This window comes from Sapajus apella, unplaced genomic scaffold, assembly GCF_009761245.1.
Source record: "Sapajus apella isolate SASKATOON/1434 unplaced genomic scaffold, GSC_monkey_1.0 scaffold2, whole genome shotgun sequence".
NCBI classification, from domain to species: domain Eukaryota; kingdom Metazoa; phylum Chordata; class Mammalia; order Primates; family Cebidae; genus Sapajus; species Sapajus apella.
Genome location: NW_022436942.1, coordinates 65,183,832 through 65,198,667, shown reverse-complemented (window position 1 = coordinate 65,198,667; position 14,836 = coordinate 65,183,832). Strand labels below are relative to the sequence as shown.

General features: G+C 35.6%; 1 protein-coding gene across 1 annotated transcript in view; it reads left to right on the top strand.

Moving 5' to 3' along the window:
• Window positions 1–14,836, top strand: part of CRY1 (cryptochrome circadian regulator 1) — a 123,811-nt gene that overhangs the window by 72,506 nt on the left and 36,469 nt on the right. Inside the window, exon 2 of the mRNA XM_032300198.1 lies at window positions 8,817–8,925. Coding sequence (XP_032156089.1) covers window positions 8,817–8,925 — 109 coding nt within the window. The remainder of the gene's footprint in view (window positions 1–8,816; window positions 8,926–14,836) is intronic.

Here is a 14,836-nt window from a genome sequence, read left to right as displayed (position 1 = left end):
ATTGTATTGCTACTTCATTGTCCCTACCTACCGTCACCACATCCTTGAAATTTTTGCCTAAGCTTCTCCCCATATCAAAAGATGGAAAGAAAAATCCAAAAGTGATTTCTCCCTCCTGATTTTTCAAAGCATATTAATGATATTTTATATGTTGTAGTCTACCATAGCCAGTTCTATTGTATTTATGTACATTATGTACATATTCAAGTTCCTTTTTTAGGTTTTAAGATCTGTATTAGAACCTCATTTATCGTTGTATAACTCATAAATCAGTGATTGAAATTATAGAAGTAATGAGCAGTAGCACTCCTTCAAAGGCATGTTAGAAAATTTATGGAGGAATTTTTGGTTGTGACAATGATTGATTTTTTTTAAAACAAGATCTGACTGTATCGCACAGGCTGGAGTGCAGTGTGCTCTAGCATGATCACAGCCAGCTCAGTGCAGCCTCAACTTCCTAGGCTCAAGTGATCCTCCTGCCTCAGCGTCCCAAGTAGCTAGGACTACAGGCATGCGCCACCACGCCCAGCTAGTGTTTTTGTGTTGTTTTGTAGAGATGAGGTCTCTCTATATTGCCCAGGCTGGTCTTGAACTCCTGCACTCAAGCGATCCACCCACCTTGGCCTCCCAAAGTGCTGGGATTACAGGCATGAGCTACTGTGTCTGGCCAGTTGTCACAATGATTGGAAGGTGCTAGTGGAATTAGTGAGGAGAGACCAATAATGGAAGATTTCTTCCAGTAGAGTAATCCCTCAAAATAAATAGTTGTCTCTGGATGCCACACTGCATGCATGTAGTCCCAGCTATTCAGGAAGCCACTGAGATGGAAGGATCACTTGAGTCCAGGAATTTGAGGTCAGCCTGGGCAACATAATGAGACCCTGCCTCTAAAACAAATAAGTAAATAAAATAGTTTTTCTGAGTTCTACATAACTTTCAAATGTTCTTCCAGATGTTTAATGTAAGTGAAAAACTTATTCTTAATTTTCTGAACCTAGAGTGTAAATCCATTTTTATATATAAACAGTAGGTATATTTTTACACAATTTTAATATATACTGAGCTTTCCTGGAATGTATTTGTCACCTATATAAATAAAGGAAAGATTGTACTTTGCTTTTTTCTGAACTTTATTGTCTTGGTCAATGTTTCAGAAAATCATATCACCAAGACAATATCACTCATGGTGTATTGTGTTTGAGTCACCAGTAACACAACTATCAGTCTGTTTTGTAGCTGCTACATTTAAAATGATTATGTAAGTGTGGACATTCAGTTTTAATTCATTGTCTCCTTATGTCATGCCCATGTATTTACCTCTAGAAGTACATGTTACTTCTTTCTAAATATAAATGACTTTCCTTTAATTTCTCCTATATGTGTCAATTAAAGCATTATATTAATGCTTTATAAGTATGTGTATGGATATGTTACATTGTCTAAGTCTTTTATTTCAAGATTTAAAAGAGGACATTGAAAAATACAAGTTATAAAAAGTCATATAGGTCTACTAGCTTACAGCTTCTAGAGTCTGACAGATGCAAAATTTTCTTTTAAAATATATATTTCGTCTTTATTGAACATTAAACTCTTATCTTCAGGGAAAGTGTTTATTACAAATATCCAGTCAATTTAAATAAAATTAAGTTGGATGAAAGCACTAAAAATTTGTTACAAACCAGAAGAGTATATGTAAACTTCATTAAATTTACACAGACACAAATTGTTATATTTTTTTAATGTCTAATATAATAGACTTTGGTTAATGACTGGGAATCTCCATTTTTTTCTTAATGATAGTGTATACAGAACTTAAATTTTTTTTTAATTTAACTCTTATTTTATGCGGATAATAAGGTTATTCTTCTTGTGGTTTTAGTGATTTTAGTTTACAAGCTTTAAATCAGTTCTCTGGGGTCACCCAGAGAGATATTGTAAGTATAGTTTTTATTGCTGAGTATGTAAGATATATTTTACAAACTAACATACAGAACCACATGGCTTTATTCTGGTATGATGCATGTTAGTTCTTAATGCCTTGTTTTCAGCTCTAATAGGATTGATTATGTTGTATCTTACCATTGCCTTTTTTGGATTATTTCATAGAGCTAGAAATTATAGTTATATAAAGCTGTTCTAGCACAGGCTGGAAAGTAGGTCATTGTGACAGAGTATACTAAACCGTCCGCTGGTTGCTATAGCAATGACCTACTTTAGGAAAATATTTCTGTTGATTCATGTTGAAGTCATCTTTTGGAAATGGCATAAGGAAGCTTACTGCATATAATTCTTAAAATAATAGCAATAGATAGTGATCTCTAGAGGAAAAAAATCCTTAAAATGTTTAAAGTGAAGAAATATCTTTTGTCACCTAGTACCTCTTCAGTTTAAAGTGGTACATTCAGTATTACAATTAAATAATATGAGGACTGTGCTTATATGTCGGCAGTACAATTATATGAAGGGATATAGTGAGTTTTACTATCATTTGACCTATTTAAAAAGCAATCTGTTGCATGTAGTTAATAGCATTATTAACTGAGCCTTCTAATGGGTGTAGTTGAAGAAAATAATATATATGCCAAATTGGAGAAGATCAGAAAGTATGTTCCTGTTAAAATGATGTCATATGTATTTTCAGTAGAATATATTAAAAATAAATCGTTTGTTTCATTCAATATTGAGTGTCCCAGAGCACATGTATATCTATTACATTAAGGTTAAACTTGATATGTTCTTTGAAACACACTGAATCTGAATTCTGACAGATCTGATCCTTTTCCCAGTTAAGGGTAAAGGATTGAGCATTAGATTTTGTACAGTTTTTAAGTAACATTATTCATTTAGGATTAAAAAGAAATCACACCCAAACTGAGTTGATACTTTGAACCTGGGCTATTGAAGGTATTATCAAGGAAAATTTATAGCTTAGAGATTAGTTGAGTCTTAATTGCATTGTACTTTGTTTTATAATGTTCATAGTCACACTGACCTTGTCACTGGGAAAGGTTTCCTTCAAATCGTAGTTCAGAGTCACATTAAGATGAAGTTATGAGTTCAAAATAATTCTGTATACAGTTGTAGGCATCTAACTAATTCATGGTTTCTTTTGTCATGTCCAAGTATTTATACATAGATATACATGGAGTGTTTAAACATACACACACAACACACACACATACACACACACACACAGGAATTATTCTTAAGGGAAAATAACTTCTGTTTAATACATATCTACCATGTGCTAGAGACCCTATTAGGGTCTCTAATCCTTTCAACAGTTATACAAGACATCCATGCTAGGTCGTTTAATCCTATTTCTAATCTTTTCAACAAATTATACAAGGCATATAATGAGATTTGTTTGCCAACTATAGAAACCAAAATGTATGTTAAGAAAACTATAGATAGGGCCAGGTGTGGTGGCTCATGCCTGTAATCCCAGCACTTCGGGAGTCTGAGGCAGGCAGATCACCGTAGCCTGGCCAACATGGTGAATCCCCATTTCTACTAAAAATTCAAAAAATAATTAGCCAGATGTGGCGGCATACTGCTGTAATCCTAGCTACTTGGTAGGCTCAGCCACAAGAATTGCCTGAACCCAGGAGACGGAGACTGCAGTGAGCTGAGATAGTGCCACTGCACTCCAGCCTGGGCGACAGAGCAAGACCCTGTCTCAGAAAGAGAGAGAGAGAGAGACCGACTTAATTTGAAATCCATCAGGAGGTGGTTTTATTATATATATATATATACACACATACATATACATACACACAATGTATATATATATATACACATATGTGTGTATATATGTGTGTGTGTGTGTGTGTGTGTGTGTGTATGATAGCTATAATATGAGGTAAAATTTTTTCATCCTCTGAAGGACATAATGTACCTCAGAGGTTCAGAAGATGGAGAAGTGACTTTTACCTTGAAGATTTAAGATTAGTGAGATATGAACTTAAAGGAATGAGAATTGGTAAAGGTATTCCAAGCCAAGGAAAGTGCATGGAGCAAATTCCAGGAGATTGAATGTGTGGTGAAAGGTTTGGTTTGGTGTGAGAGAAAGGGGTGGTGTGAGACAGGAAACAAACTTAGAACCCTAGTTTAGTAGCCAAGCAAAATAATTTGTTGTGTATTTTATAGGGAATGAGTCTTTGAAAACCTTTGTACAGGAAGTTGTGCCCACGAAGATTTAGAATTGCATATAAAATGAATTAGAATGGAGAGAGACTGATAGTAGGCAGATCTATTTTAAGGCATTGCAGTAGATAGTACAAGCAAGAGATAATACGAACTAGAATTATTATAGCAAAAATAGAAGTGGGTAGAAAGGAGAACACTAAAAGGTAATAGATAACATATCATTGTACTTACTATGGACAGGCACTATTCTAAGAGCCTGTTCATTTATTTAGTTCTCACGGACAGTGCTATGAGATAGGTCCTATTACTGTCCTAATTTTACAGATGAGGAGACTAAATAGGACTTTCAGGATTGATTTAAGGATAGTAATTTGTTGATAGACTTGTTAAATTATGGGACATCCGTGCAATGGAATACTATGAAACTATGAAAATTGATGCCATAGAAGTATGTTCATTGCTTTGAAAAGATATTTACTGTGTATTAAACCAGGCATACAGTAGAAATAGCATATCTCATTTTTCTTCTACTTTAAAAGAATGTACACTATCAGTTTTAAGCTTTTTTATGAAGTTAAAAGAAATGTGTTTGTTTTTCTCTTTCTCACCCCTATCTCAAACCCCTAGTCCTTAATGGGTAGATATGATTAATAGCTTGGTGAGTATTTTTCCAATTATTTTCTTGTGCACATATAAGCAAAAGTAGATACATTCAATGTAAATTTTATTTTATTAAAGTAATATATGCAAATAGTTTTAAAAGCCTTATAACAAAGAACAGCATCATAGTGTGTTCTACTTTATCCTTCTCTTTTCCTTTTCTTCACAGACTTTTCTACTTAAAATATTTGATTACAGAGTACCTATATTATTTTTAAAGTGCTTCTGTTTTTTAAATCTGTGCAATTTTTATGTGAAATGAGGGATATAAATGATATCTCTGGAAGAAGAAAACAGTACTTAAATACAGCTTTTGTTCCTTTGTTTCATGAAGTACCAAAACAAAATTAATTCTTTGGCCGCAAAACTTTTTCCATTATAACACGTTACTTCAGTCCATATAATTCTGTGCATTTGTTTGGTTCATATTGTGTTTATTAAGGCCGGGCATTTGATGGCTTATGCCTGTAATCCCAGCATTTTGGGAGGCTGAGGTGGGAGGATCACTTGAGGCCAGGAGTTTGAGAGCAGCCTGAACAACATGGGGAGACCCCACCTCTACAAAAACTACAAAAATTACCTGGGTGTGCTGGCATACTCCTGTGGTCCCAGTCACTCCAGAGGCTTAGGTGGGAAAATTCAGGGCTGCAGTGAACCATGATTGCACCACTACATTCCAGCCTTAGCAACAAAACAAGATCCTGTCTTTAAAAAAAAAAAAAGAATGCTTATTCAGCCTATTAACAAGAAAGGGAAAGATAAAGAGCCAATTATTAATTCATACTTAATTCTTCATTTTATGAATTAATCATGTCCTTTTGCTTTATTTCTTTTCCCATTTTACTGTCATTGAACTCTTACACCACATAGAATCGTTTTGACCAAAAAGTTGAATATGGAGAACTCTTGCTGTTCTCAGTTCTTCCTCACTTCTGGTGGGGAAGATTTTGAAACTAATGATACAACAGAGATTAGGGGATTATCATTGCCTTAGATTACCCCTCCAGGACATTTAAGTTTTGTACTGTTTCAATTTAATAAAACTTAAAATTGCTAGTTCTTTCAACTTCTTAATTTTTGATCCGTGTAAAAACTCTTTGATCTTTGTTCTATCGAGTAACTCCTCTTGCCAAGCAAATACATAAAATTAGATGCTTCCCAGTAAACATTTGTAACCAGACATAATAAATTATTCATAGTCAGAGATAATTTTATTAAACTCAGATGCTTTTATATCACTATGCATCTGACAACAACAGTCTTTTTCCTTGACGTATTTGTACATTGGTAGTGATGGGTTAGGGTGGGGATCAGGTGTTAGGGAGGTGACTCCAAACTAAGGCAGAAAAGGGATGAGATGAAATATAAATGTGAGTATAGAAGGGTTTGCTTCCTGTTTTAGACTTCCTAAGGTGAAATGGTGGGATGTCCCTAACACCATAAAAACCCTAGAAGAAAACCTAGGCAAAAGCATTCAGGACATAGGTATAGGCAAGGACATGGCTAAAACACCAAAAGCAATGGCAACAAAAGCCAAAATAGACAAATAAAATCTAGTTAAACTCCAGAGCTTCTGTACAGCAAAGGAAATAATCATTAGAGCGAACCAGCAACCAGCAGAATGGGAAACAATTTTTTGTGATCTACCCATCTGACAAAGGGCTAATATCCAGAATCTACAAAGAACTAAAACAGATTTACAAGAAGAAAAAAAACCCATCAAAAAGTGGGCAAAAGATATGAACAGACAGTTTGCAAAAGAAGACATTTATGAGGCCAACATATGAAAAAATTCTCATCATCACTGGTCATTAGAGAAATGCAAATCAAAACCACATTGAGATACCATCTCACACCAGTTAGAATGGCAGTCATTAAAAAATCTGGAGACAACAGATGCTGGAGAGGATGTGGAGAAATGGGAACACTTTTACACTGTTGGTGGGAGTGCAAATTAGTGCAACCATTGTGAAAGACAGTGTGGTGATTCTTCAAGGACCTAGAAATTGAAATACCATTTGACCCAGCAATCCCATTACTGGGTATATACCCAAAGAATTATAAATTGTTCTATTATAAACATACATACATACATATGTTCATTGTAACACTGTTTACAATAGCAAAGACCTGGAACCAACCCAGATGTCCATCAATGATAGACTGGATAAAGAAAATGTGGCACATATACACCATGGAATACTATGCAGCCATAAAAAACAATGAGTTCGTGCCCTTCATGGGGACATGGATGAACCTGGAAACCATCATTGTCAGCAAACTGACACAAGAACAGAAAACCAAACACTGCATGTTATCACTCATAGGCAGGTGTTGAACAATTAGAGCACTTGGACACAGGGAGGGGAGCATCACATACTACGGTCAGTTGGGGAGGGCTAGAGAAGGGACAGTAGGGGGGTAGGGAGGGATAATTAGGGGAGAAATTCCAGATACAGTTGATGGAGGGATGAAGACAGCAAACTACCTTGCCATGTATGTACCTATGCAACATTCCTGCAGGATCTGCACATGTACCCCAGAACCTAAAGTACAATAAATATATATATATATATAGCACTGTGACTCTTTAAGCTGTACAGATGGTGCTCCTAAAGAGGAAGAAGTGTCAGACCTGACTAGTATACTTATGTTACTAATAACTACAGTTGTAAAAAATCAACAAGACTTATTTGGTGAAATGATGGGATCAGAATTGGCAAGGAGAACAAAATGATCTAGACCAAGCAGCTTTTTAGAACTATCTGTCCAGGAGAACTTTCTGCAATGATGGAAATGATCTATAGCTATATTATTCAGTATGGTTGCCACTAGCTATACATGTGGCTGTTGAGGACTTGAAGTGTGGCAAGTGTGACTAAGGAACTGATTTTTAAATTTAATTAACTTAAATTGCTACATGGGGCTTTTGGTTACCATATTGGATAGTATACTTCTAGAATATGCCTTTCTCTGCTTCTTAATCACTCCTCTTCACAAGACATATTCACTATTCTCAAGGACCATGTGGCAAACAAATACTTAACCTATTTAATAACAAGAACATAAAAGAAGCAAAATAGGAAATAAGATATGTCCAGCTGAAAAGAGTAGAATCTAGATGAAAATTAACATGAGGCACACAATAAGATTGGATCTTCGATGGGTGATATCTCTTTTAAATTTGCTCTTTGGGAGTGTTCCATTTCTTCACAACTGAAAATGCACAGTAAGCAGTATTCTGGTACTGCCCCAGAATTTTCCTAGATATTTGTCATGTGTAAGCCTTGTTACTACTTATTTCATTGATAAAGACTATAGTCTCCACCCCCACTCCATGGAACGTTTTCATTTTTTGAGAAGTTAATATGGCATTTTCTACATTCAGAGAATTAATAGCCACATAATTTGGCATCTATTTACTATTAGTTTCTTTTTTAAATGGATTAGAAACTTGAAAATGGGCATTATGATTTGTCTCTTAAATGATTACAATATTACAAAAATGTACTCATATTCTTTTTTTCTTTTTTTTTATACCCTCAGATTCCATTTTACCATCGTATTCTTAAATTATTTGCTTGCTCATTGATTATATAAGATATTCTGGTTTTTTCCCCTCCAGCATAAGATACTCTAGATTTTTCAAGTTTCTTTCTATGTGAAAAGCCATTTTCGTATATAAAATATTTCATCAAGTTTAAACAATGAAACCAATTTCATTTAATTACTTTGATACTTCTTTATATATTTTTATGTTCACAAATTTTCACTAATAATCACTTTAATGAAAATTACTGATTTTATTCAAGACTTCATTAAAATACTAGGTAATTTGTGCTATAATTAAAAAATACATATTGGTATGGTTTTTGGAAAGAGTAATTTATAAATCAATAAGGTAATAAGATAAAAGGTTGGCATTTCAACTTATATAACATGATTTTATAATACTTTATCTTCTAAATATATATTTTTAATAATTTATGTAATATTTTCTTCTCTAGATTTTTGCTTCAGTGTCTTGAGGATCTTGATGCCAATCTACGAAAATTAAACTCTCGTCTGTTTGTGATTCGTGGACAACCAGCAGATGTGTTTCCCAGGCTTTTCAAGGTAATTTGAAAAATATTTGCATAAAGTAATTTTTCTCAGATAATATTACATATTTGGTAAATCAGGCCTGTTAGCTAATTTAAAGCATAGAGAATATAAGTATTTTTAAGTAAATATTTTGTGTGTTTTTTTCTTTATTTAATGAAAAAGCTATACGTAGTAAAATCAGAGAGTAGAAAATAGTTTACAATGAAAAGTTCAATCTTACTTCTGCTTTAAACTGCTAGTTCCCCTCCTAGAAGCAGCAGCTACTACCAGTTTCTTATGTATCCAATTCCAGTTTCTTGTGTATCCAATTAGAAACATTCTTTGCATAAACAAGAATTTTTTGTGTGTGTGTATACATACACACACACACACACACACACACACACGTTTATATCCATGTGTTTGTGTCTGTTTTACTATCCTTTGTTAAAAGTTGAAATGACACACTATACACACCATTCTCTGCCGTGCTTTTTTCATACAACCATATATTTTGGAAATTGTTCCAGATAATTTCTTTAGTCTTTCAGATGACTTTATGGTTATTCCATTGTGTATATGGCTATGATTTTTTAAAAGTAGCTTTTTCTGAACATTTAATTATTTTCTCTGTAGGCCTTTTGCTAATACAAATACCAGTGAACATACTTGTCCACATTTACAAATGTTTGCTCACATGGGCCAGTCCATTTCTGGGATAATTCTTAAAAGATTTTCTGGGTCAAAGGGTTATAACAGTGGACATTTTACTAATACTACAGAATTTGTAGCTTTTTTTGTTTGTTTTTTTTTTTTTTAAATGGAGTCTCACTCTTGTTGCCTAGGCTAGGGTACAATGGTGTGATCTCGGCTCACTGCAACCTCCACCTCCTGGGTTCAATTGATTCTTCTGCCTCAGCCTCCTGAGTAGCTGGGATTACAGGTGCCCGCTACCATGCCTGGCTAATTTTGTACTTTTAGTAGAGATGGGATTTCACCACGTTGGTCAGGCTGGTCTCGAACTCCTAATATCAGGTGATCCACCTAGCTCGGCCTCCCAAAGTGCTGGGATTACAGGCATGAGCCACTGTGCCTGGACCTGTAGTGCTAATAAAAAACTTAGTAGGATCTTAAAAATCTGTAAAAATGTTTGAGGTACCTGGTCTTATTCCTTCCTTTCTTTCCACATGAAAAAATTAGGCCTAGAGAGTAAATGAGTTGCCCAAGATCATACAACTAGCTCATGGAAATGCCTAGACCAGGAACTGTTTCCTCACTGTCCTTTTTATGTTTACCCCTTCCTGTTTATCATTGTATTAGTCTGTTCTCACATTGCTAAAATATGAGAAATATCTGAGACTGGGTAATTTATAAAGAGAAGAGGTTTAATTGGCTCACGGTTCTACAGGCTGTACAGGAAGCATAGTGGCTTCTGGGAAGACCTCAGGAAACTTACAATCATGGTGGAAGGTCAAGGGGAAGTGAGGATTTCACATGTCTAGAGCAGGAGGAAGAGAGGAATGGGGAGGTGTCACATTCAAAAAAAAAAAAAACAGATCTTGTGAGCACTCACTCACAGTCAGTGTACCAAAGGGAAAATCTGATCTAGTCACCTCCCAGCAGGCCCCACTTCCAACATTGGGGATTGTAGTTCAACTTGAGTTTTGGGCAAGGACATAGATCCACGCCATATCAACTACTATTAGACTTTGTAAATGTATATGTGGTTTTTCTTCAAGCATTTGATTCATCAAATTTTTGAAATAGCAATGTTTCTATTTCTGTTTCTTAATGTAGAAGAGAACAGCTCCTTTCTGTGAATGAGAAGATTCCCAGGGCTGGGAATCAAATCAACATTACTTAGCCCTTTTTTCTTTTCTTTTTTTTGCTGGTATGAAAGACACATTTAATGTTAGTGAAAATTTACATTCATTAAAGATCATTCACAACAATAACTACATCAAGTTCGAATTTAACCTAGGTATTTGGGAGAGTTCTAACAAGAAAGCATATCCAAAGCAATCATAATAATTTATCAGCAACTCATTAGTATAAGAGTGTGTGTGGATAATTTTTTCAACATTATCTCTAAATCTATTTGGTATAAGTAAAATGAATCCTAAGCGGAGTTGCCTTTTTTTTTTTGTTTAGGGTGGGGGAGACAGGGTTTCATTCTGTTGCCCCAGCTGTAGTGCAATGGTGCCATCATAGCTCACTGCAGCCTCGAACTCCTAGGCTCAAGTGATCCCAGGACTACAGGATCGAGTAGCTGAGACTACAGTTGGTACCACCATACCCAGCTAATTTTTTTTTTTTTTTATAGTCTTGCTGTGTTGCCCAGGCTAGTCTTAAACTTCTAGCCTCAGGCAATCCTCCCTCAGCCTCCCAAAGCACTGGGATTATAGGCATGAGCCATAGCACCTAGCCCTAGTTGCTTTAAAATAACAAAATTCTGATTTACTTGTTTTTTGAACCAACATTTTTCAAACCAGCAAGTGTTTTGTGTTCTTTGTTTTGAGATTTCTTCTGCCTAAAATAGGACATTATTGGGCCAAACTATCTTCTGCATTTAAATGATGTCCTATCGTATCAATTTGGCAAGGGGGAATGGGTTTCCACATGGGCCATAATATACAAATACATGAACACATGCATATACATATAGTGCTTATTATTTTATTCTGATTTTTTCTTCAGCTACCTATAGTAGTCTGTATAAAATGCCATTTATGGAAACTTCCTTTTAGATTTATTTACTGTATCTCGAGCCATGGAGGGAATTAATTGCTTTTCGATTGAATTAATGTTTTGATTTTTACTTTTTGCTTATAGGTTCAACATGCATGTTTAAAAAAAAAAAAAAAAAACAAACAACAACCAAAAGGCTAAAAGGATATACAATTAAAAGCATATCTCCCCCACCCTCACCCTAACCATTATAACCACAGTTTCTCTGAGGGAGAAGATTCTTCTATCATTAACTAGCTGAGTCACTTAGTTAGTGTCTCAGGTTTTATGGTTCTAGTACAGCAATTAGTGAGGATTTTTAATAGGTAATCTTGTGTTCCACATTGGAGGTAAGGCTAGTTTAGACCTGGTAACAGTGCCCTTAGTTAATTGGGATGGTTGTGGCAGTGGCTTCAGTACTGATACCTCCTCTAGTATGGATCCTTCTTCTGATGTCATTCACTCTGTTTACTCTGTTTATAAGAAGTGGATTCAGGACTAGGTCAGAACATTTTTATATACACATAGATAAACACACATATATGTATCTAATAAACTATTGTCATTTTTTCTGGCATTTTTTACTTAAGTTTTTTTTCTAAGTTAAACTCTGACTTAATATAGGTTAACAAGATAGCTTTTTCTAGGCTCTGCAGACACTTTTAGTAAAGAGTTTAAATTATTGGTTTTAGAGACTAGGTACATAATTAATATTTATCTAGATTTTTTAAAAAAATTCTCATTGTATGTATTTCTCTTTTTAAAATTGTTTCTTTTCTTTTTTTTTTGAGGGAAAGTCTCGCTCTATTGCCCAGGCTGAATTACAGTAATGCTGTCTTGGCTCACTGCAACCTCTGACTCCCAGGCTCAAGCAATTCTTGTGCCTCAGCCACCCAAGTAGCTGAGATTATAGGCAAGCACCACCACACCTTGCTAATGTTTATATTTTTAGTAGAGAAAGGTTTCACCAATTGGCCAAGCTGGTCTCAAACTCCTGGCTTCAGGATCCAGGAGTGATCCACCTGCCTTGGACTCCCAAAGTGCTGGGATTACAGGTGTGAGCCACTGTGCCCAGCCTCATTATATCTAAGAAACAAGAGACACATGGCTAAAGTCTATAGATGACCACACTGAAGCATTATAAAATATTTTGTTCAAAATCACAGAATAAAAGAACATATAAAGCCACCAACATTTTTTAACAGTAAAATTTATATTAGCTTTTTAAAGTTACTTGGATCTTGCATTATTAATTCATGACACATGCTTGACAGAATGTATTCAACAGATACTGATTGGGTGCCTGCTATATACAAGGCTATGTCTGAGGTAGTGGAAGGAGACAGATAGTAAACAAATAAGTAATTGTGCAATGTCAGATGGTGATACATGCTGTAGAGAAGAGAAAAATGTGAGACAGTAAAGGCTAAGGTGAGGAAAAGTTAGGTACTTCATATGGAATCACAAAGTACTCACTGATAAGGTGACATTTGAGCAAACATATGCAAGGAGTGAGCCATGCAAATATTTGGGGTGTGGTATATCACATCCACAATATTTTACAGCTCTTTCCATTAAAAGGTAGAGTTTCTCACCCCCTTGAATCTGAGTTGCCCTTATAACTTGTTTTAACCAAGTGTCAAAGAAGACATTGTATGAATTGCAAATCCCAGGCCTTAAGTGACCTTTCACCTTCTACTTTTCCCCTCTTAGGATGCTCCTTCTATCATGTAAGAAAACCTGAGGTAGAATATCTAACTTTGGGAGGCTACATATAGACAGTGGACCAAACAACAGCCAGCACCAAAGTCTGAGATGTGTGAATTTGACTATCTTAGGTACTCGAGCCCCAGTCAAGCTGCCAGCGAATTGCAGCCTCATGAGCAGATCCAGGTGAAACCAATAAAAGAACCATCCAGTTACCTGACAGAATTTTGGGAATTAATAATTCCACTAAGCTAACTGCAACATGGGGAAGGAGCATGGAAGGCAGAGGAAACAGCGGTTAACAAAGGCCTTGAAATAAACACTTGCATGATTTGTTTAGGAAACAACAAGAAGGCCAATATCTAGAGCACAGTGAGTGAAAAGAAGAAATGGCATCAGAGAGGTGGTTGGAAGCCAGATCACAGGCCTTTATAGATCATGTTATGGACTTTAGCCTTTACTCAGAGTGAAATGGATGCCATTGGAGAGTTCTGAGTAGAAGAGTGGCATGATTTCTCTTATGATTTAAAAGAATCTCTGGCCGTTTGTGCAGTATGCAGAGGTGAGTGGATGTATTGCAGAGGCAGAAGCAGAAAGATCAGTTAGGAAGCCATGGCAGCTATTTAGGAATAAGATGATGGTGACCAGGACCAGGGTAGCTATAGAGGTGTTGAGAAGTGGTAGGATTTTGGATATATTTTAAAAATAGAGACTACAAGGTTTGCCTATATGTGATATATGAGAGTCAAGGAAGCCTCTAGTTTTTTAGCCTGAACTCATGGCAGGATGGATTGTCATTTGATGGAGTAACAAAGGCTATGGAGGAACAAGTTTAAGGAAAAAGTAAGGAGTTCACTTTATAAGTTTTTAGTTTGGGATGCCTTTTAGGCATCTTAGTGCACATGTTGAGGAGGCATTCAAGTCTAGTGCTCGAGGAGAAGTCTAGACTAAATTTAGAACTCTTCAGTGTATAAATAGTAGTTTAGACTCTAAGACTAGAGTTATGAGAAAGAAAGAAGGATGGATGGATGGATGGATAGAAATTTTTAGAGTTTTACCTTCTTTGTATTTTGATTGTGATGTATCTTAACACTTATGTAATTATACTGTTTAATTGACTATCAATTTAAAAATGAATGCTTTCTTCTAGGACATTTGTGATTTACAGCTTTTAGTTTGCTATCCAATTTTACATTTCTTAATTATTTTCCCAGTATATTATGACTTAAGAACTTTTTAAAAAATTGTTGGGGAGTGCCCTCCCTCACTCTGTCTCACTCACGTGAGTTCTTTCTTTCGTTCTTTCTTTTTCTTTCTCTCTTTCTTTCTCCTTCCTTCCCTCCCTCCCTCCCTCCCTCCCTCCCTCCCTCCCTCCCTCCTTCCTTCCTTCCTTCCTTCCTTCCTTCCTTCCTTCCTTCCTTCCTTCCTTCTTTCCTTCCTGTCTCACTTTGTCACCCAGGCTAGAGTGCAATGACACAATCTGAGCTCACTGCAACCTCCACCTCATGGG